This window comes from Rana temporaria, chromosome 10 (assembly GCF_905171775.1).
Source record: "Rana temporaria chromosome 10, aRanTem1.1, whole genome shotgun sequence".
Taxonomy (NCBI): Eukaryota; Metazoa; Chordata; class Amphibia; order Anura; family Ranidae; genus Rana; species Rana temporaria.
In genome coordinates, this window is record NC_053498.1 from 29,029,820 (window position 1) to 29,053,220 (window position 23,401).

The 23,401-nt window shown below is 43.3% G+C and overlaps 1 protein-coding gene across 1 annotated transcript; it reads left to right on the plus strand.

The window, feature by feature from the left end:
* The first annotated feature begins 512 nt into the window (after positions 1-512).
* Positions 513-14,724, plus strand: APOE (apolipoprotein E). Its single transcript, XM_040327459.1, has 4 exons — positions 513-560; positions 2,165-2,224; positions 5,057-5,207; positions 13,025-14,724. Exons 2-4 carry the CDS (start codon positions 2,182-2,184, stop codon positions 13,653-13,655), a joined length of 825 nt encoding a protein of 274 aa, XP_040183393.1. The 5' UTR covers positions 513-560; positions 2,165-2,181; the 3' UTR covers positions 13,656-14,724.
* Positions 14,725-23,401: the final 8,677 nt, after the last annotated feature.

Consider the following 23,401-nt stretch of genomic DNA (forward strand, 5'->3'; position numbering starts at 1 on the left):
CACTTTTTTTACCCTGAAAATAGAGAGTAAACTGTGCCTGCGTGTTATACGCAGGGGGGCGTGGATAGTTTTTTGCTTTAAACTTCCCTCTTAAAAGTTAGGGTGCGTGTTATACGCCGATAAATACGGTATTTACAGTCAATTTCTAATTGACCTCATGAAAGCTCAACAGTGACAGTGAAAGACACAGATGTGACCCGGAGGCCGTAGAGTGCCCAGGTCTGCTCTACCCCCACCTTTACACTGAAGTCCTAAGTGATGGACAAGCAGTGGAAAATGAATGAAATCCCTAGGTCTGGTCAAAGTTCACTAATGTCTGAGGATGCATTTATCATATAATACTTTCATCACTTCCTAATATTTCACTGTACAGGCAGCCCAGGGTTAAGTCTGTAGAGGGAATACATTTCTCAGTAGACTTCGCCCCCTCCAACCTTACACTGATCATGTGTCTGCCTCTGGCTTCAAGGTGCAAGAGTGCAACCCTTCCAGCTCACAGCCTGCTGCTTATATAAAGACAGAGAAGGAGGGGGGGGACAGAGACTGCTGCTACTGAGAAGGTGAGGTACATGGACTTGGGATTAAAAGACAGGTTGTAGGAAAGAGTGCTGATATTTTATATATATATATATATATATATATATATATATATAAAATATATATATATAATATATATATATATATATATTAATATATATATATATATATATATATATATATATATATATATATATATATATATATATATATATATATATATGTGTGTGTGTGTGTGTAAATGGTGGGGGTGGCCAGTTAATGAGGGTTATTTTATCCAAATGTGATATAGTATTATCATGATTAACATCATCAAGTTTTTAGATATTGATAAGCTGCCCTACCCAGCGGATTCTTTTATCTTTCTGATAATTTGATCTGTAGTTTTCTGTAGAAAATGATATTAGCAGAATGGGATGTTCCATGGTGGAGCAACAGAAGTTTGACTCCAAAGCTGGGGAAGAAACTAGGATTTCAAGTGCTAGGTTTCCCAACCAGACTTCTTATAGACAAAAGAAACTGACGAGTGGATAGTATCTACCAAGAACTTAAATCTCAGCTTTAGTCAGGTTCTCTTTAAAGTATGGTATGTTTTGATGTTCCCCAGCTGTTGTGGAGCCAAGAATCCCACTCTTTGGTTTCTAGTTTTTCCTAGAACCTCTAAAGTTCCAAAATTAATTTGGTAGATAAAGCTTGATTAAAGCATCCCATGGAAATTTAATTTTGGAATTTTAATTCTTTTTTTTTGCCGATAGATGTCACGGAAAGTTTAGTGTTTCAGTGGTGCCATCCATGGATAGAATAAAGCATACAAAGGTCTGGCATCTAGTATCCTCTTACACTAACTAGGGCTGAAACTAACGATTATTTTCATAATCGATTAGTTGGCCGATTATTGTTTTGATTATTCGACTAATCGGATAATTAAAAAAAAAAGTGGTGTACAATTTAGTTAATATGTGAATAAAAAAAAGGCAATTTATTCTTAAATATCCATATGCAGTGGTAAATATAAATACCCAACTACTGTAATTGTAATGCCTTCTATTACTTCCATTTTCTCTGGGTTCAGATGCTGATCTTACCTGCACAGAGTCTTTAAAGTGATTTTTTTTTTTTAAACAAACTTGTTATACTTGCCTGCTCTGTGTAATGGTTTTGCACATGGCAGCCCAGATCCTCCACTTCTGGGGTCCCTCACCGATGCTTCTGGCTCCTCCTGCCTTCAGAGTGCCTCAATAGCAAGCTGCAAAGTATAGTATAAAGCGCCCGCTATAGTAAGGTTTAAAAATTTTTAAAAAATAAAAACTTCTGCCTTTAGAACCACTCACTTCCTGCCCAGGACTACATGTCCCATGAGGCATTGCTCCTCACACTTGCACATTCACAAATTCTCAGGCACTTAGTGACATGTATGGATGGTGTACTGAGCTGTATGTGTGCTGCACTGTATTTCCTGATATGTAAACAAATAATGCATTCTATATGCAGGCCAACTAATCAACTGGCCGATTAATCGATTATGAAAATAGTTAACAACTATTTTCATAATCGATTAGTTGTCGATCAATCGATTAGTTGTTTCAGCCCTAACACTAACCATTCTTCTTTTTTTTTTCTCCCATAGGTCTATAAAGAATAACCATGAAAGTGATTTTTCTACTCCTGACAATTGGGCTCCTAGCAGGTAATTCATTGTATGATGTATTACATCTATTGATGTATTGAAGCTAAAGGTGGCTATACAAGGCCCAAATGGTATTTACAATGTAAATCAATAGTGTAAGGATTGGGCCATGTTTCTCTTCGCTAGGAGGCTAACATGCTTCCAAACTTCTGAAGCTGTAATCAATACACAAATAGATTTTTGAGAATGTTGGGAAATTATTGTGTGGGTGCACACTAACCCTCTCCTTCTCTATTGAAAAAAAGGTACAAGGGTTTTGCCATAGAGGTTTCCAACAAACAAAATGACAATTTGGTTACAGATTCTCAGTAAAATGGAGTTTGACCAGCTTTAAAGCCAGGCCGTGTTTTGTACAAAGTGGGCAAGTGTTAGGGACTCTGTCATGTTTTCTCTATTCAGGAGCTTTCCATTCCCTTTCTATTAGAACAGGGAGTGATAGGAAATCTTTGCAGGCAGATATACAGACAAAACCAAAAATACACTTTAGAAGTGTGGTGAAGGGTTACAACTTCTGACAATGCTTTGCCGCTGTGTGTGCCTTCCTGTGCTTTTAGTGCCTTCACTTTCATTGCTTATACTCGTATATGTGTCACAGGGACTAGGGATGAGCCGAACACCCCCTCGTTCGGTTCGCACCAGAACCTTCGAACGGACCGAACGTTCACGCGAAGATTTAGAACCCCATTGACATCTATGGGACTCGAACGTTCAAATTCAAAAGTGCTCATTTTAAAGCCTAATATGCAAGTTATTGTCATAAAACGTCTTTGAGAACCCGGGTCGTTTTTTCAGGAGCAGTGATTTTAATGACACTTAAATTGAAAAAAAAAAAAAAAAAATGAAAAATTCCTTTAAATATTGTACCTGCTGGGTGTCTATAGTATGCCTGTGAAAACTTCTTTGAGAACCCAGGTCTTGCCCCAGGGAACATGTATCAATGGAAAAAAAGTTTTAAAAACGATCGTTTTTTTCAGGACTCCTGAAAAAACAACAGTTTTTAAAACTTTTTTTCCATTGATACATGTTCCCTGGGGCAAGACCCGGGTTCTCAAAGAAGTTTTCACAGGCATACTATAGACACCCAGCAGGTACAATATTTAAAGGAATTTTTCATTATTTTTTTTTTATTATTATTTAAGCATCATTAACATCACTGCTCCTGAATCTTTAGGTGCAAACTACAGAGCACACGGCCAGTACACACCAAGTTGCATTAGGTGCAAACTACAGAGCACACGGCCAGTACACACCAAGTAGCATTAGGTGCAAACTACAGAGCACACGGCCAGTACACACCAAGTAGCTTTAGGTGCAAACTACAGAGGACACAGGCAATAAACTACGTAAGAAAACTGCAGCTAGCACAATCACCTGCCTGCCAGTAAATTAGGAAGAACTGATCTAGCTAAACTATACAGTGTATAAATATATGTACAACACCTGGGATGTATATATATCCTCTACACACTGTAACATTAACTGACTAGCCTGCCTGCCTGCCTGCTCTATCAACCTGCAAAAAATGACACTCTCTCTGTCCTCTCTTAACGACCGCAACACACTACACAAGGCCGACCTGCAGGCGGGCCTTTTATAGTGTGGGGCGTGTACTAAACCCCCTGAGCCATAATTGGCCAAAGCCACCCTGGCTTTGGCCAATTATGGCTCTCTGTTTTTTGCAAGCTGTGATTGGCCAAGAATGCGGGTCATAGTTCATGCTTGGCCAATCATCAGCCAGCAATGCCGCAGTGAATTATGGTCTGTGAAACGTAACTCGAATTTGGCGCGAACAACACGTTTTGTTTGTATTTCGACAAACGATCGAACATACGATGTTAGAGTCGAACATGAGTTTGACTCGTACACAAAGCTCATCCCTAACAGGGACAGTAAGTAAGGAAAAATCTTCCCTGTGGGGCCACAGACAGAAATGAACGCATATCAGAAATGTTAACTCTCCCTCACTCTATTAAACAGGAATATATAGGAAACATTTTGGTTGGAGTTAGGCTTCAAGAACACAAAAAGCCTTTTCTTACTCTGTAGTCTAACATTTTAAAGAAGAATTTTTATGTGTAATTTATAAACTGATGATTTTAAATCTCGTGGTTCCATAATGGTTGAAGCATCATATAGCATTTATTTCTGATTTTAAAGTGTATATAAGGCCAAAACATTTAATAAACTGTTTTATTTTTGGGATAGAGTAGGGGATAGTTAAGACCCCTGTCAGTTTGGTGAGGTTTGTAGGTCTGTGATCCTTAAGCCTAATACACACGGTAGGACTTTTTCAGCCAACAAACACGAACGTAGGTACGTAGTAGACGTACTACGTGTTTTTTCTGCTCTTTACCGCCACCCTTTGGGCAACTTCTGCTATTGTTGTCAGATCTTTAGCATTGGTTATGAGCATGCGTGTTTGTACTTTGGACTCTAGTCCGATGGACTTATGTACACATGATCGGATTAGCCGACGTAGGACATTTGTTGACGGAAAGTTTGTCTGTTCACACAGCGAACATTTGTCCGAAGGAAAAGCAAAAAAGTTTGTCCGATGGAGCGTACACACGGTCGGATTGTTTGGAAAAACAGGTCCGTCGGAGGTTTGTTGTCAAAAAGTCCAATCCGCTATCCCATAGGGATACATGTATGTCCGTATTTCATCCAAAAATGGGTGGATGAAATACGGACATACTGTCCGCACGTGTGAAAGGGGCCTAAAAGTTTTTCTTGATATCTGGTGAACCCAGACATACTGTAACCTCTCTAATAAAAAAAACATCTCCACTGTTAAACAATAGTATGTGAAGCTCATTTATGTTCTCTTCGCAGGGGCCCAGGCTCGCTCTCTTTTCAAAGATGAACCCAAAGCAAAATGGGAATCTGCCCTGGACAGCTTCTGGCAGACCCTCAACAAGATGGAAGAGGCCGCAGATGAAGCTACATCAAAGATGAAAGACTCTCAACTTGGTAAAGAACTTGAGTAAGTAGGACACACGGAAAAATGGTAACCTTGTTCTTAATGCCTTGTGGGGTAAAAAAAAATGGTGGACTGTTTTGTATTTTTCTATCGAGCTAAAAACCACAAATTATTCTTCATGTACGATCTCACAGGTTAACTCAGTTTTATAGAGCTTTCACTTTCTGGTGTATAATTATGACAAGTCGTTTCACGTTGTGCTCTTCTGAACGCAAAGTTGTCATGAGACTCAGCAGATAGTTGAGCAAAAAAATGACAGCTGTGTAATGAATGTTGTTTACGAATGACCAGAACAAGAAAAGACATGAAGACTAGCTCAAGGCTACATGGTATAGATGTGTATGATGGTAGCCTGTGGATACGTAATAAAATATCTAGATTGATGGCTCTTGACAGCTCATGTAACAGCTGTGTTCAGGTATTAGTATTTACAGGTTGTCAGCATCTATTGCTGCTCACACTTGTTACTATATAAGGCGATTTAACAAATACTGATGTGATAGCATCTTTCATTTTTTAATTTATTGGGCTTATTTATATAAACCATGTATGGATCAAAATGCATTAAACTGGAGCAGCCAATCAGAATTCATGCAACCAGTGTGAGCATGACTACTTTTAGAAATCATGGGGCCCTGTACAGCCTACCTGACAGGGCTTCCCCTCCATAAATATCAAATTATCTTATTGCTAAAATGCCACATACGTGATGCTCTGCTTCGCAGCCATGGCAGAAATTATAACCCCATTGAACAAGACCCATTCCGGTGAAAAGCACTGCTCAGCAAGTGCCCCGCAACCACATGCAGTTGTGGTGTGCTAGTGCAGGGTTAAAGCAGGCAGTTTGCCTCTTCACCACCTGTCAAATGCTCTCTGAAGAGCGACCCAAATGCTGACTGCTAAAGGAATCCTTCATTTTTTTCATATTATTTTTGTTATTATTTTAGTTTTTATTTTATTTTATTTTGTATTTTATTTTTTATTTTATTTTTTATTTTATTTTTTACTTTTTTATTTTATTTTATTATTTAAATATTTTTAACTGCCCTGTTTGGGGGCCTTTTGTTAAATATCAGGGGGTCTAAAAAGGCTCATGTCACGCATTCAAGACAGAGAAAGGGACTGAGAAAAGAGATTCCCCCAGTCCCTTTCTCTGCAGCCTCAGCTGCACTGTACAGTGAATGGTTGGGAAGTGCTCTGTGCTGAGAGGCTCCCTGTTCATTCACAAACTGAAGTATAGTAAATAAAGTTTACCATGCTTCTATGATGAATGGACACAAGAGTGAACAGTATGAATTACTGACTGTGTTCAATCAGGAAATGAAGGGACCTGTAAAAAGGGCATAGGTCTCCATCCAAAACCCATTCCATTTCCAAATAGCTGTCCATCCTAAAACCATTCCACTATGTGACTGCAGCAGTTGCTGGTGAGAGAGGAGGGAACCCAACAGCGCTGCAGGGGAGGGGTCACACGAGGGCGCCTGGACAGCATAGGGAGAAAAAGGAGGAAAAGATACTAACGTTTAGGGGAAGCCACACGAGCCGGCAATAAGGCAGTACAGCCGCCCCCCTGCTCATCAGGAGGGCCAGCTTTACTGCCTTATCAGCAGTGAGATGGATTGTGATTTTTTTCACAGCGTACTGTGCTTTGATTCTAGCATTGTGTTACTAAATAAAATGTTATAGCTTAAAATTTAAATCAATTTAGCCAAGTTAAAGTGGAGGTTCACCCAAAAACCTTTTTTTTTTAACATTAGATTGAGGCTCGTTTTGTCAAGGGGAATTGGGTGGTTTATTTACAATCGAAGCCGTACTTACCGTTTTAGACATGCATCTTCTCCGCCGCTTCCGGGTATGGGCTGCGGGACTGGGCGTTCCTACTTGATTGACAGGCTTCCGACAGGCTTCCGACGGTCGCATACATCGCGTCACGATTTTCCGAAAGTAGCCGAACGACGGTGCGCAGGCGCCGTATAGAGCCACACCGACGTTCGGCTTCTTTCGACTACTCGTGACGCAATGTATGCGACCGTCGGAAGCCTGTTAATCAAGTAGGAATGCCCGCTCCCGAAGACCCATACCCGGAAGCGGCGGAGAAGATCCCTCTCTACAACGGTAAGTACAGCTTCGATTTTAAAAAAACTACCCGATTCCCCTTGACAAAATTAGCATCAATCTAAGGTTAAAAAAAAAATTTCGGGTGAACTCCCGCTTTAAGAGACCACTATTCCAAAAAAAAAAAAAAAAAAACATTTATTATAACTGTAAAAAGTTTATACATGTATTAATACCATTTCATTTTTTTCTATAAAACAGTTGCCAATAAAAAAAGTAACCATTGTAAGCACCCCAGACAGTGTTCTAGTTTTTTCCAACCCACATTTAGGGTCATTTCACAAGGGTAGTCCAATCAGATTGTATAGCCACAGTGCAGCACAACTATTATTAAAGTGGTTGTTAACCCACTAATTGTTGTCACTACCATCCCCTCTGTTATAATAAATGCTGTGCCTCACTGTATGTGTTTTCTAAAAAATCCACCAATAAATACCTTATTTTATAGTACCCATCAGGGGCCACGTGACCGGCCGTCTCTCTCCTCTCCAGGTCTGACAGCAAAGTGGGCGGAGCCGAGAAACCCCCACTGACATCAGCTGGGAGGAGGAGAGGGTGCACTATAAAATAAGGTATTTATCGGCTGATCTTTTAGAAAACATATACAGTGGGGAACAGCATTTATTATAACAGAGGGTATTGTAACAACAACAATATCTTATGATACCAGCAGGAGTGGGGGGTGGTCACTGGTATGAGCAGACAGGCAGGGAGGGGGAGGGGAGGAGGACACAGGAGAGCAGATAGCAGGTGGCGGACGACAGAGACTGACCACAGTGTCAGGGCTCAGCAGTCATAATACACTGTGGTCAGTTTACAGGGGGCAGGGTATAGCCAGGCAGGATAGCCGGTCCCGCTTCCCACAGGGATAAGTGTGGGACTGGTGGGGTAGACGAACGACCGAATGTGCGAGCGATGTGGGGACGACCGACTGACCTGGGGGAGCACCAGCCGCCATTGATTACAAGTATAAAGAAATAAAATCCATAAATATAGTGCCTTGAAAAAGTATTCATATCCCTTGAAATTTTCCACATTTTGCCCTGATTCACACTGGGTACGATTTGGAACGATTTGAGATGCGATTTGACATGTCAAATCGCATCTCAAATCGGCGGCAATTGTCGGCAATGGCACTGTCCTAATCAGTGCGACGCCGCATCTGCGATTTCAAAAAGTAGTTCCTGTACTACTTTTTGCGATTTCGGGCCGCGATTTACATTAAATTGCGGCCGAAATCGCGGCAAAATCGCGGCCGCGAAATCGCGGTAAAATCGCGCATTTTACCGCGATTTTGAATTCGCAGCAGTGTGAACCTAGGCTTTGTCATGTTACAACCCAAAAAGGTAAATGTATTTTATTGGAATTTTATGTGATGGACCAACACAAAGTGGAACTCGATTGTGAAGTGGAATTAAAATAAATGATTTTCAATTTTTTTTACAAATAAATATCTGAAAAGTGTGGCATGTATTTGTATTTTAGCCCCTTTTACTCTGATACCCCTAACTAAAATCTAGTAGAACCAATTGCCTTCAGAAGTCACCTAATTAGTAAATAGAGTCCACCTGTATGTAATTTAATCTCAGTATAAATACAGCTGTTCCGTGAAGCCCACAGAGGTTTGTTAGAGAACCTTAGTGAACAAACAGCATTATGAAGGCCAAGGAACTCACCAGACAGGTCAGGGATAAAATTGTGGAGAAGATTAAAGCAAGGTTAGGTTATAAAAAAAATCCCAAGATTTCAGCACTCCATCCGAAAATGGAAAGAGTATGGCACAACTGCAAACTTACCGGCCGTCCACCTAAACTGACAGGCTGGGCAAGAAAAGCATTCATCAGAGAAGTAGTCAAGAGACCCATGGTAACTCTGGAGGAGCTTCAGAGATCTACAGCTCAGGTGGGAGATTCTGTCCACAGGATAATTATTAGTCGTGCTCTCCATAACTCTGGCATTTATGGAAGAGTGGCAAGAAGAAAGCCATAAGAAGTCCTGTTTGCAGTTTGCGAGAAGCCATGTGGGGGACACAGCAAATATATGGAAGAAGGTGCTCTGGTCAGATGAGACCAAAATTGAACTTTTTGGCCTAAAAGCAAAATGCTATGTATGGTGGAAAACTAACACTGCACATCACCCTGAACACACCATCCCCACCGTGAAACATGATGGTGGCAGCATCATGTTGTGGGGATGCTTCCCTTGAGCAGTGAAAGGGGAGCTGGTCAGAGTTAATGGGAAGATGGATTGAGCCAAATACAGGGCGGAGGTTCACCTTCCAGCAGGACAACGACCTGAGCTACAATGGAATAGTTTAGGCCAAAGCATATACATGTGTTAGAATGGCCCAGTCAAAGTCCAGACCGAAATATAATTTTAGGAGCTAAGTGTCAACCTGGCCTAAAAAGCCTGATAAAAACAAGCAATGCTCAAAATTTTGCACATGTTTGGCCCATTTCCGATATCCTAGAAGAAGTCCAGACCGAAATCCATTGAGAATCTTTGGCAAGACTTGAAAATTGCTGTTCACAGACGCTCTCCATCCAATCTGACAGAGCTTGGGCTATTTTCAAAAGAAGAATGGGCAAAAATGTCACTCTCTAGATGTGCAAAGGTGGTAGAGACATCCCCAAAAAGACTTGCAGCTGTAATAGCAGGGAAAGGTGGTTATTCAAAGTATTGACTCAGGGGGGCTGAATACAAAGTTTTTCACATATTTATTTGTAAAAAAATAAATAAAACCATTTATCATTTTCCTTCCACTTCACAATTATGTGTCACTTTGTGTTGGTCCATCACATAAAATCCCAATAAAATGCATTTATGTTTTTGGTTCTAACATGACAAAATGTGGAAAAGGGGTATGAATACTTCTTCAAGGCACTGTATATCCTATAGTTTCTAGATGCTATAATGTTCACATAAACCAATCAACATACACCTATTTGGATTTATTTATTTTATACAAAAAACATGTAGCAGAATACACATTGGCCTAACTTTATGAAGAAATTTGATTTTTTTTATATGTTTATAGCAGAAAGTAAAATATTTTTTTTATTCAAGATTGTCAGTCTTTTTTTGTTTATAGAGCAAAAAAATTTAAAACGCAGATCAATTACCGCCAAAAGAAAGCACTATTATTGGGAAAAAATTACCGGTACCTAAATTTTATTTGGGTACACCGTTGCACGACAGCGCAGTTGTCAGCTATAGTGCTGTGTCGCAAGGTCAAGTTAATAAAGGTGTGGGTTTCAGACCTGCAATCTTCGTTTGCAACACTATGTTGGCCATGCTGCCAGGTTTGATTGCCTCACCTCCATATAACTTTAGGAGTCAACCTGGCCTAAAAAGTCTAATAAAAACAAGCAATGCTCAAAAATTTGCACATGTTTGGCCCATTTCCGATATCCTACAAGTGGATAATAAATGTTTCTTATGGTTAAAGACTTTTTTTTTTTCACACTGAGAATAGTTTAGTCCTTTCCTTTGCTATGAAGCAGAGATAAGTATAAGCCTTCATTTCCATGGACGTTTTTGGACGTTTTTACATCCACTTTTCTGAGCGTTTTTTGCAGCTTAAAAACAGCTCTCCATGTTAGTCTATGGCCTCATGCCCACCATGACGTTTTTGAGCTGTAGATGCCTGAGCCGTTTTTAAGCTGCAAAAAAAAAAACAGGACCAGTGCGTTCTGAAGCTCCAGCCTAGAGCTGTAAAAACGCCAGACATTAAAAAACGCTCAAAAACGCGCACAAACGCTCAAAAACGCTACCGCAGCGTTTTTGAGCTCCAGCTCAAAAAAAATATTTTTTTTTTTAACATGGACAGGCGTTTTTAAGCTGTAAAAAAGGCTAAAAAAAAGTGGCTGTAAAAACGTCCATGGAAATGAAGCCTAAAAGAAAAGATGACTGCTGGCTGCCAATGCCAGGTTTTACTTCTCATAGCTCTTTGATTTTTTTAAATGAGCATTAGATTAAGATGAAGGCAGATTGTGGGTCATCTTGAACAGATGTACTCCCACCCTAGGTAACCCCAAATGCTTGCTTCTAAAACAGCATATGTTTCATGCTTACTGAGCATCTAGTTCTCATATGTGTGAAGCTTTCAATCAATCATTTCTGTGTTAAGTATTATGTATTACAAGATCTGTAATCACTTTGCTTTTAAAGACAAATGCTCTAATCACAGCAACTTGTATGCATTTGAAATTGAAATGCATGTCTGCCTGTTGCCCTGCAGCAACCTCACTGTTTCTATTTGTCGGCTTTTCACCTACATTCATAGAGGAATGTGGAATAAGCATGGCCTGACTTGTGAAATCATGTGCTTGTTTTTGTGAGCATTCCTTGTACTTTGAGCCTAGGTTCACACTGCTGCGAATTCAAAATCGCGGTAAAATGCGCGATTTTACCGCGATTTTGCGGCCGCGATTTTGCCGCGATTTCGGCCGCAATTTAATGTAAATCGCGGCCCGAAATCGCAAAAAGTAGTACAGGAACTACTTTTTGAAATCGCAGATGCGGCGTCGCACTGATTAGGACAGTGCCATTGCCGGCAATTGACGCCGATTTGAGATGCGATTTGACATGTCAAATCGCATCTCAAATCGTTCCAAATCGTACCCAGTGTGAACCAGGGCTGAGCGCTGTCAGATTACATACAGCGAGAATCTCCTGTTTACTCGGCGGCCTCTTTAATACAAAGTCCCACCCAGCTTCTATGATAGACAGAACACTGGTCCAATGCCGGCCCAGGAGACAGGACTTCCTATTACAGAGGCCCTTGAGTAAACTGCAGATTCTTGCTGAATGTAATCTGACGGCGCTCGTCTCAGCCCCTCCCCGTTCTCTCCAAGGCAGCCCAAATTGCAGTATTGGCGTATAACACAGCAACCGATTTGCAGGGTGAATAAGTGAGTGTTATACGCTAATAAATACAGTAAATTGTTACCATCTCTGCTGGGTACTGTAAATGTCTGTCCAAGGTATCATGAATGTAGGAAGGAAGGGTAAATCTCCCCAATAGGGACACAAACAGCAATAAAAACCTGCTAGAGGTTCCATCTCTTCTCTACTATACTTCGAAAATTGTCTCTTTTGGAAATATTTCTCATATTGTCCTGTCTTGATTAGACCAGGGACCAGGAATTGAGGAGAACATCTCCCTCAGGTAACAATAAAACCCGGAAAGATGTTTTATCTTCCACTATTATATCCACATCTAAAAAAAAAAGCCTAAAGCTGAGCTGAGATTTTAAAACCCAAACTTGTTTTTAACATTTTGGAAGGAGTGGGGAAAATGTTAAAACCATTTTATTAAATTTCAATTGCTGTTTGTGTCTGCGTAAGAGAGATTCAGTCTCTTTGTTCTGGTTCCACTGGGACAGCAAGTAACAGAATATTTTAACTGTTTCTCCAAAACAAGAACATAGGGTTGATTTTTTAATGGTAAAACCTGTTCTGATGAAAACTATCCAGAAGGGGGTTTTTACTCACTTTGGAGAGATTTCCTCTAACTTCCTGGTATGTCTTTGGTACAGGAAGAGAAATGAAGTGAGATCCCCTCAAATAACATTCCGCATGCTATTCAAAACTGAACTAAAGATATAATTTGGGCTTTAGGTATACGTTAAGGATAATTATGTTTCCTTTATTAAGTACATTTTATGGCATATTTGCTAAGGCCTACATCTCTTTACTTGTAGTGGACTTATCAAAGAAACCATGGAAGAGCTTAGCAATTATGCTGAAGATCTAAAGAGCAAGGTTGGCCCCATGGCTCAAGATGCTAACCAACGTTTCACTGATGAGATATCTGCTCTGGCTGACAAGCTCAAGAATGACATGGAGGACACCAAGACAAGAGCCATTCAGTACTCTGGAGACCTGAAATCCATGTTTGATCAGAACATCGAAGATGTCCAAGGAAAGGTCAGTATGTACATGAAAAAGCTGAAGAAGCGCCTTGCAAAAGACAGTGAAGACCTCAAGAGTAAACTCAACCAGTATGGAGATGACCTGAACAAGAACACCCAGGAGAAAGTAGAATACCTCCGTAAAAACGTTGAGCCCATTGTCAGCAACCTAAAGAAGAAAGGACAACAGCGCCTTCAGTCTCTGAAAGATGCCATGGATGAGCAAGGAAAGCAGCTAAGAGATCGATTTGCCTCCGTGGCCAAGGATGTCCAAGGCAAAGTTAAAAAGATGGCCTCAGATGTGAAGAGCAGCGTGGACAAGCTGTCAGACCAGATGCGCAAATGGTTCAACCCCTCTGTAGAAAATCTCCGGAACCAGCTTCAGGGCCTGGCCAAAAGCTTGCCACCCAAGAAAGCGTAAAACCTTGACCCTTATCTCTGCCTTTACTGCCATGCTCCTAACATTTAATTTGTAATACATATGCCATTTGCTGCTAATCTTAGACCAAAAGCTTGCCACAGGTTGTAGATTTAAAGTCAGTTACACATAACCCCACTTTTTTACTGCCTCTGGACAAGCCAAAAAGTTAGGAAAATTTAGTGAAGTCCAGCCAATTCCAGGCGTAATCATTATATATATTTGTGGTAGTGCATCTGAAGCCCTGAAATTCTTAATAGCTACAGTCCTAGAAAAGACAGGGATTCCGAGCCAAACACTGGTTAACAATACCTCTTAACCAACGCAAGGCCAAACATAACAATACTATCTGCCAACGTAATGGTGCCTGCTGAAACATCTGCAGTTCGACCAGGGTGCTCCAGGAAAAAGACAAGCACTCAGACTTTCTAAAAACATCTGGTAACTCCGAAATCATCTCGAGGACCTTGTTCAGTGTGCTTGGGGCTATCTGACCCGTATGCTGTATGTCTTTAGACAAATATATAAGAATCTGACTTTAGCATATCCAGAAAGTATTTTTATTTCTTTTTTTTTTTTCTTTGGAGATGAATGCTAGTTTTCGGATAAAAAATAAAGGGAGATTGCACCTTCAAATAACTTGAATGTACATGCCATGCCCTCTTGCATATTTTTACTAAATAAATATCCTTTCGTTTTTTCTTGCAATTTTGCCATATACAACAATAAAAGCACAGAAAGAACCATGAGATAAAAAGCAATGCCTAATAAAAGCTACCAAACACATTGTATAAGCCTTATCTGATGTATGATCCCTTAAAATGTTTGGTACTGCAACAAGCCAAAATCAAAAGGTCTTGTAGGACCTCAATTTTCTACTAAATAGTATTTTATGTAAAATTGTATGTCTTTAATACTCATTTCTATATAAATAGTTGTATGTGTTTTTGTAATACTTGTGTGCAATCACAATGTTTGTGTACAGAAAACCAATCATACACAGTTTATTTTGTCAGTTGTACAATGCATTTTATGTCAACCATTTACAAATAAAGGGAACAGCTGAATTATTGATTATTGTGTAATATGGATATATTGCCTTTAAAGCGGTTGTATACCCGCATATACACTTTTTATTTTTTTACACCTGCAGGGCAAAAGACATAATGAGCTACTATGCACTGCATAGTAGCTCATTATGAAATACTTACCTGGGAACGAGGAGAAGAGAACTTACCTGGTCCACGCCGAGCGAGATGTCATCTTGGCTCGACATGTCTTCCGGGTATCGCCGCTCCAGCGCTGTGATTGGCTGGAGCGGCGATGTCGTCAGCGGCGCATTGCAAGGGGAATATCTCCTAAACCGTACAGATTTAGGAGATATTCTCTATACCTACAGGTAAGCCTTATTATAGGCTTACCTGTAGGTAAAAGTTTAAAAAAAGGGTATACAACCGCTTTAAGGCCTTGTACACACGGTCGGTCAAAACCAATGAAAACGGACGGATGGTCAGTTTCATCGGTCCAAACCGATTGTGTGTCGGCGCCATCGGTCAGTTATCCTTCAGTCAAAAAAAAAGAGAACTTGCTTTAAAATTTAACCGATGGGTCAAAACCGATGGTTAGTATGCAAAAGCATCGGTTAAAAATCCACTCATGCTCAGAATCAAGTCGACGCATGCTTGGAAGCATTGAACTTCATTTTTTTCAGCACGTCGTTGTGTTTTACGTCACAGCGTTCTGACCCGATCGGTAAGTTAACCTATGGTGTGTAGGCACATCAGACCATCAGTCAGCTTCATCGGTTAACCGATGAGAACGGTCCTTCGGACCGTTCTCTTCTGATGAACTGATCGTGTGTACAGGGCTTAAGAAGTGGTCAGATAAAAACAGGGGACCAACTGCAAAAGACAGCAACCCATAGCAACCAGTCACAATCTCAACTTAATAAAGCCAGACTGGATAGATTATAAATACCTATTAGGAGTATTGCATTTTGTACTCACCAGATCCTCACGTGATGATGGCACACATGTGGTACTTCATATTCTTTCCTCGTCTATAAAGAAGAACATTTGTCCAAAGTCATGGGATGAAAGCCAAACACACGGGACATCCCCATATGTGTGTTGAAGTTCAGAAATAGCCCAGTAACTGCAAATAATTTTTCAAAATTTATAGTATTACTTGAAACTATTGGACCATCCATTCCAGCGGTCCCCAAACTGAAACCCACGGGCTGGATGTGACCCTTAATTTGCCTTTAGTCGGCCTTTGGGGCACTATTCCTCTCACTGACATTATAAAGCAGTATTCCTCCCACTAATGCCAACAATAAGGCATTATTCCTTCCACCGACACCAAAAATGTAACATACTGTACTTCTTCCCAGTAACACCATTGATGGGGCACAGTTCCTCGTATTGACACCATGAATAGGCATTATTACTCCCGCTGACATCAACAAGGAAATTTTCTCTTACAATGATGAAGTAATATTCCTCTGTCCACTGACCACAGACATTGGGCCAGATTCTCAAAGAGATACAACGGTGTATCTCCTGATACGCCGTCGTATCTCTGAGTTCTGCTGGTCGTATCTATGCGAATGATTCAGAGAATCAGTTACGCATAGATATTCCTAAGATCCGACAGGTGTAACTGTGTTACACCGTCGGATCTTAGGCTGCAATTCCAGGCCGGCCGCTAGGTGGCGTTTCGTTTTTTTTACGCAACGATTATGCAAATGAGGAGTTACGCCGATTCACAAACGAATGACCGCCCGGCGCTTTTTTTTTTACGTCGTTTGCGTTCGGCTTTTTCCGGCGTATAGTTACCCCTGGGTCTATGAGGCGCAGCCAATGTTAAGTATGGCCGTTGTTCCCGCAACAAAATTTGAATTTTTTACGTCGTTTGTGTAAGTCGTTCGCGAATACGGATGGACGTAATTTACGCAAACGTCGAAACCAATGACGTCCTTGCGACGTCATTTGGAGCAATGCACGCTGGGAAAATTTCCGGACGGCGCATGCGCTGTTCGATCGGCGCGGGGACACACCTGATTTGAATAGTACACTCCGCCTAGCCGCGGAATTTGAATTCCGCCGGGGGATTTGCGATACGCCGCCGCAAGTTTTGAGGTAAGTGCTTTGTGAATTAACCACTTGCCTCAAAAACTTGCGGCGGCGGATCTTAAATCAGATGGGTTACGCGGATCTAAAGATCCGCGTAACCTATGTGAATCTGGCCCATTAGGTCTATTTTATTACACTCAGGGACCACAGTCCCCCCCCCCCATTCCAAAGTCTGAAAAACAGGTAACTGGCCCTTTGTTTAAAAAAAAAGTGTGGGGCCCCCTGATATATGGCTTCATATTGCATCTCTATAAATGAAAATATATATTTTTTTAATTCCAGATTGAGTAGTGAAGGATTTAATCCTTTGTGGGGTTTTTATTTGAGGTCTAAGATTTTTCCTCACTCCTCCTCCCGCAGACACAACAGTGAGAGTAAAGCCTCGTACACACGGCCGGGTTTCTCGTCGGGAAAACTGCCAGAAGAGCTTTTGGCCGGGAAAACCGTCTGTGTGTATGCTTCCTCGCAGTTTTCTCGAGAACCTGCTCTCTATTTTCCCACCGGGATTCCCGGTGGTTTTAAACCCGGCAGTTTTCCTATGGGGAAACACTGCAAAGGAGTATACACCGGGCCGGGATTCCCGGCCAAAGCCCTCCCGCAGCTTTCCACATGGGAATCCCGGCCGTGTGTACATGGGGAAACTTACCGAGCAGGTTCTCAGTTTTCCCGTCGGGATTTCCAGCGGACTTTATACCGCCGTGAATCTCTGGCGTGTGTACAGAGCTTAAATCTGTAAAGTTAAGGGAACCCCTCTGTAAATGTTTTCAATCACTTCCATGTCCATGTAATTATGATCACCAGGACAAATCAAGAGAAAGAGACAGAATTTCCCTATGGCCCCTTTCACATTGGCGGACCGTTCGTCTGTTTATTACAAGTCCGTTTACGGACTTGTAATGCATCCCTATGGGATCGCGTCCGTTAGCGGATGGAGCATCCGCTAACGTCCACAACCATCCGCGTCCGTCAGGATCCGGTTTTTCGGATGGGAGAAAAATAGGGTTTTCTTCCGTCCGAAAAAATGGATCCTGACGGACGCGGATGGTTGCGGACGTTAGCGGATGCGGAACGGATTGGATGAAGACGGACAGACAGTCCGTCTTAATCCGATTCCCCATAGGGGAGAGCAGAGCAAAGACAGGGCGGTCTCTGCACAGTGTGCGGGGACCGCCCTGTCCGCCGACAGCTCAGCGGGGATTACGGATGATCCCCGCTGAGCCGACGGACACACACGGAGCGGACACAAAAACGGTCCGCTCCGTGTGAAAGAGGCCTATCAGGAACACAGACAGTGATAAAAAACATGGCAAGAGGTTATAATTCTTCTTCATGCTACAAAAGATGTTTTGGATTGAGATGCACTTCACATTCTTTCTTTTTGTAAAATAAACCCTAGTTTGCCTCTATAAAATGTATGCTTCTTGTTTACTACATTTTTGAAGCAGCTCTGGTCCAATATAAACACTTCATGTATTAAATGTAAGACTGGAAAAATGCTGGTCTCCCAGACCTTGGTACAGGTAAGATAACAAGAACAATATAAAACAAGATGATCTTTTTTCAGTTATAAGAGAAGTATGGGAATTAAAAAATATATATATATTTATATTTAACTAGCTGCCTCTAAGATGAGAACAATCAAGCAATCAAAGACCGCTGATTGTTCAATTCTTGGTCTTCAATAAGCAGTCACCAGCTCTCTGTTCTGCCCCTCCAGTGCTCACTGGAGCACCGGGCTGTGCAGGGGGTGGGAAGGCAGGCTCATTGAGAGGCTGCTGGTCCAGACATCTAGGTGGATCCTGACATTAAAGTCGAGATCGCTCCAGAGCCTGGACTGGTAGAGTGAAGTCAGCCAACAGCGGTCTTTTAGCCCTCTGTTGGGTCAGAGGAGTGCAGACCGAAATGCACTCCTGTGACCCAAAGGAGAAGTAGGACCAAAAGAGCTTTGGCCCTACTTCTCCTTGATGCATGATTCTATTAAAAAATATTGCTAGGCTTTGAGAAAAACTAATGCCGCGTACACACGACCGTTTTTCGGGTTGTAAAAAATTACTTTTTTTTTTAATGTCATTAAAAATGATCGTGTGTGGGCTCCAGAGCATTTTTCACGATGTAAAAAATGGCCATTAAAATTTTTCGAACATGCTCTAACTTTTCACGTCGCTTTTAACCACTTAAGGACCGCCTCCTGCACATATACGTCGGCAGAATGGCACCGCTGGACACAAGCACGTACCTGTACGTCCTCTTTAAGTGCCCAGCCGTGGGTCGCAGGCGCGTGACTGCCACCCGGTCCGAAGCACCGGGTTTCAAGTGGTTAACATCGTTTTTTACGTCGTAAGAAATGGTCGTGTGTGGGCTTTAACGACGTGAAAAAAACGTGCATGCTCAGAAGTTATGAGACGAAATCGCTCGTTCTGGTAATGGAGTAAGCACAATCATCACGCTGTAACACACTGAAAAGCGTAATTCGGTCTTTTACTAACACAAAATCAGCAAAAGCCGCCCAAAGGGTGGCGCCATCCGAATGGAACTTCCCCTTTATAGTGCCGTCATACGTGTTGTACGTCAACACGCTTTGCTAGAGCATTTTTTTTTTCACGATCGTGTGTAGGCAAGGCCGTTTTAATGATCGGGTTAAAGAAAACGTATTTTTTGTAGACCATTAAAAACGTCATTTTTTACAACCTGAAAAATGGTCGTATGTACGCGGCATTAGGCATCCTGGAAAACCCTAGGCAAGGAAATTCTGCAGCAAATATTGAGCATAGCCAGATCTCATGTAACAGTGAGAATGACTTAGAGGGAAATGGTTAAATAGAACTTTAGCATACTTGCTGTATACATTGCATACATATGGAGTAGCCCTTGTTTCCACAAAATAGGCCTAATAAAAGTGACATAAGCAAGAATCTCATACACAAATAAACCTCAGAACAAAGGATCATTGGGGGTTATCCTCAAAAGAGATACTCCGACTTAACTGCTGTTCAGTCTGTGTGTAACTTTGGAAACGATCCTCAAAAGGCTTTTTCCAAAGTTAGACAGAAGATCCGGCATGTGTAATTGAATTACACTGCCGAATCTTAGGATGCAGTACCGCATCCGCCGCTGGGGGCATTTCGAGTCGAAATGCCGTTGCTAGTATGCAAATTAGCACTTAAGGCGATCCACAAAGCTTTCTAGCTTCCTTTTTGCGCCGTAAGTGTTATTTTGCAAGTGTAAAATTAGGGCTCGTTTTACAAAGTGTAAAGTTAGTAACACCTTGTAAAGGCCCATTCCAGCGACGGCATTTGGTATGCTTTCCCGAGGGAGAACTCCACGGCAATTTGTAAAAAACAAAACCGGCATGGGTTCCCCCCCAGGAGCATACCAGGCCCTTAGGTCTGGTATGGGTTGTAAGGGGACCCCCCCTACGCCGAAAAATCGACGTAGGGGGTCCCCTACAATCCATACCAGACCCGTATCCAAAGCACGCTACCCGGCCGGCCAGGAATGGGAGTGGGGACGAGCGAGCGCCCCCCCCCTCCTGAGCCGTGCCAGGCCGCATGCCCTCAACATGGGGGGGTTGGGTGCTCTGGGGCAGGGGGGCGCACTGCGGGCCCCCCCACCCCAGAGCACCCTGTCCCCATGTTGATGAGGACAGGACCTCTTCCCGACAACCCTTGCCATTGGTTGTCGGGGTCTGCGGGCGGAGGCTTATCGGAATCTGGGAGTCCCCTTTAATAAGGGGGCCCCCAGATACCGGCCCCCCACCCTAAGTGAATGGATATGGGGTACATCGTACCCCTATCCATTCACCTGGAGGCAAAAAGTAAAATGTAGTAAACACACAACACAAGGCTTTTTAAAATATTTTATTATTCTGCTCCGGACGCCCCCCCTGTCTTCGTTATTAGCTCTTTTACCAGGGGGGGCTTCTTCTTCCACTCTCCGGGGGTCTTCTCCGCTCTCCGGGGGTCTTCTCCGCTCTCCGGGGGGGCTTCTCCGCTCTCCGGGGGTCTTCTCCGCTCTCCGGGGGGGGCTTCTCCGGACTCCGGGGGGCTTCTTCCATCTTCTCCCCTCTTCCGCTCTTGACTCGGCGAACCCCGGTTCTTCTGCAGCTCTCCGGTGCCTTCTTCTTCAGCGCTGGCTGCCTGCTATGTTTGTGTGTTAGCTCGATTTCAAACAGGCAGCCAGCGCGGTCTTCTGTGGCGTCAGGGTCTTCTCTTCTGTTCTTCCGATGTTGCCTCGTCGCCTGTTGTCGCTGTAATGATGGAAGCGCGCCTTGCATCCCATTTATATAGGCATCACCGTCCCATCATGCTCCGGTAGGTACCCACGTGGTGGGTGCCTACCCACGTGCACCCACCACGTGGGTACCTACCGGAGCATGATGGGACGGTGATGCCTATATAAATGGGATGCAAGGCGCGCTTCCATCATTACAGCGACAACAGGCGACGAGGCAACATCGGAAGAACAGAAGACCAGAAGACCCTGACGCCACAGAAGACCGCGCTGGCTGCCTGTTTGAAATCGAGCTAACACACAAACATAGCAGGCAGCCAGCGCTGAAGAAGAAGGCACCGGAGAGCTGCAGAAGAACCGGGGTTCGCCGAGTCAAGAGCGGAAGAGGGGAGAAGATGGAAGAAGCCCCCCGGAGTCCGGAGAAGCCCCCCCGGAGAGCGGAGAAGACCCCCGGAGAGCGGAGAAGACCCCCGGAGAGCGGAGAAGACCCCCGGAGAGTGGAAGAAGAAGCCCCCCCTGGTAAAAGAGCTAATAACGAAGACAGGGGGGGCGTCCGGAGCAGAATAATAAAATATTTTAAAAAGCCTTGTGTTGTGTGTTTACTACATTTTACTTTTTGCCTCCAGGTGAATGGATAGGGGTACGATGTACCCCATATCCATTCACTTAGGGTGGGGGGCCGGTATCTGGGGGCCCCCTTATTAAAGGGGACTCCCAGATTCCGATAAGCCTCCGCCCGCAGACCCCGACAACCAATGGCAAGGGTTGTCGGGAAGAGGTCCTGTCCTCATCAACATGGGGACAGGGTGCTCTGGGGTGGGGGGGCCCGTAGTGCGCCCCCCTGCCCCAGAGCACCCAACCCCCCCATGTTGAGGGCACGCGGCCTGGCACGGCTCAGGAGGGGGGGGGCGCTCGCTCGTCCCCACTCCCTTCCTGGCCGGCCGGGTAGCGTGCTTTGGATACGGGTCTGGTATGGATTGTAGGGGGACCCCCTACGTCAATTTTTCGGCGTGGGGGGTCTCCTTACAACCCATGCCAGACCTAAGGGCCTGGTATGCTCCTGGGGGGGGAACCCATGCCGTTTTTTTCTTTGAAAATTGGCATGGAGTTCTCCCTCAGGAATGCATGCCGCTGTCATTTTTTTTTTCCCCGACGCAACTTTAAGCCGTCGCGATCCTCAAAACTCGGCGTAACGTAACTTCGCGCATGCGCAGTACGGCCGGCGCGGGAGCGCGCCTCATTTAAATGGGACTCGCCCCATTTGAATAGGAACGCCTTGCGCCGGCGGAATTTTAGTTATACAGCCTGAAATTTCTAGATAAGTGCTTTGTGGATCAGGCACTTAGGTAGAAACTTTAAGGCAGTGTAACTTAAATTGGATTTTTTAAGTTACGTCAGGTTTTTGTGGATCTGGCCCATTGTTTAAACAAATTAGAATCCTATGATACAAATGCTTTTCTCAGCACATAATTTAGGGAGAGATAGCACACCGCCTAGGCCTACATTAAAGGGGTTTTAAAGGTTCGTGCTTTTTTTCCTCCTTAAAGCGGTGGTTCCCCCTAAAACAAATTTTTAACAATACATTCGTAAGACCCGTTACACTGCGGGTAGGCTGGCTTTTGTTTTGTTTTTTTAGTACATACCTCAAAATCGGCGTTTCGTCCCTTGGCGGTGGGCGTTCCTAGTTGATTGACGTTCCTCCGACGGGCGCATACTGCGCGTCACGACTTTCCGACAGAAGCCGAACGTCATTGCGCAGGCGCCGTATAGAGTCGGCTCTATACGGCGCCTGCGCAGCGACGTTCGGCTTCTTTCGGAAAGTTGTGACGTCACGTATGTGCCTGTCGGAGGAACGTCAATCAACTAGGAACGCCCACCGCCAAGGGACGAAACGCCGAGATCGAGGTATGTACTAAAAAAACAAAACAAAAGCCAGCCTACCCGCAGTGTAACGGGTCTTACGAATGTATTGTTAGAAATTTGTTTTAGGGGGAACCACCCCTTTAAAGCATCCTATGCATTAAGGTGAAAAAACACCTTGCTGTCACGGGCCCCCCAGCTCCCCCGTTTTACTTTTCTGAGCCCGTTCACCTACTCAGTGCGTCCCCCGGCATTCTCTTCTCCAGGGAGTCTCTGTGTTCATTGGATAGATTTATAGCAGCGCAGCCATTGGCTCCCGCTGCTGTCAATCACTATGTAACATACAATATAGCGTATAGAGTATGGTCAGGGTGTCAGAGTCAGGAGCAAGTATTCTCTTATGTTAGTGCTCTGGTTAGTGGTGAATGCCCCTTAGGGCTGGGTTCACACTGCAGTGCAGAGCGGCTCACAGCAGATCCCTGTTCTTGGTTTCCGGTCTGGTTTCGATCCATATTTTTGGTTGAA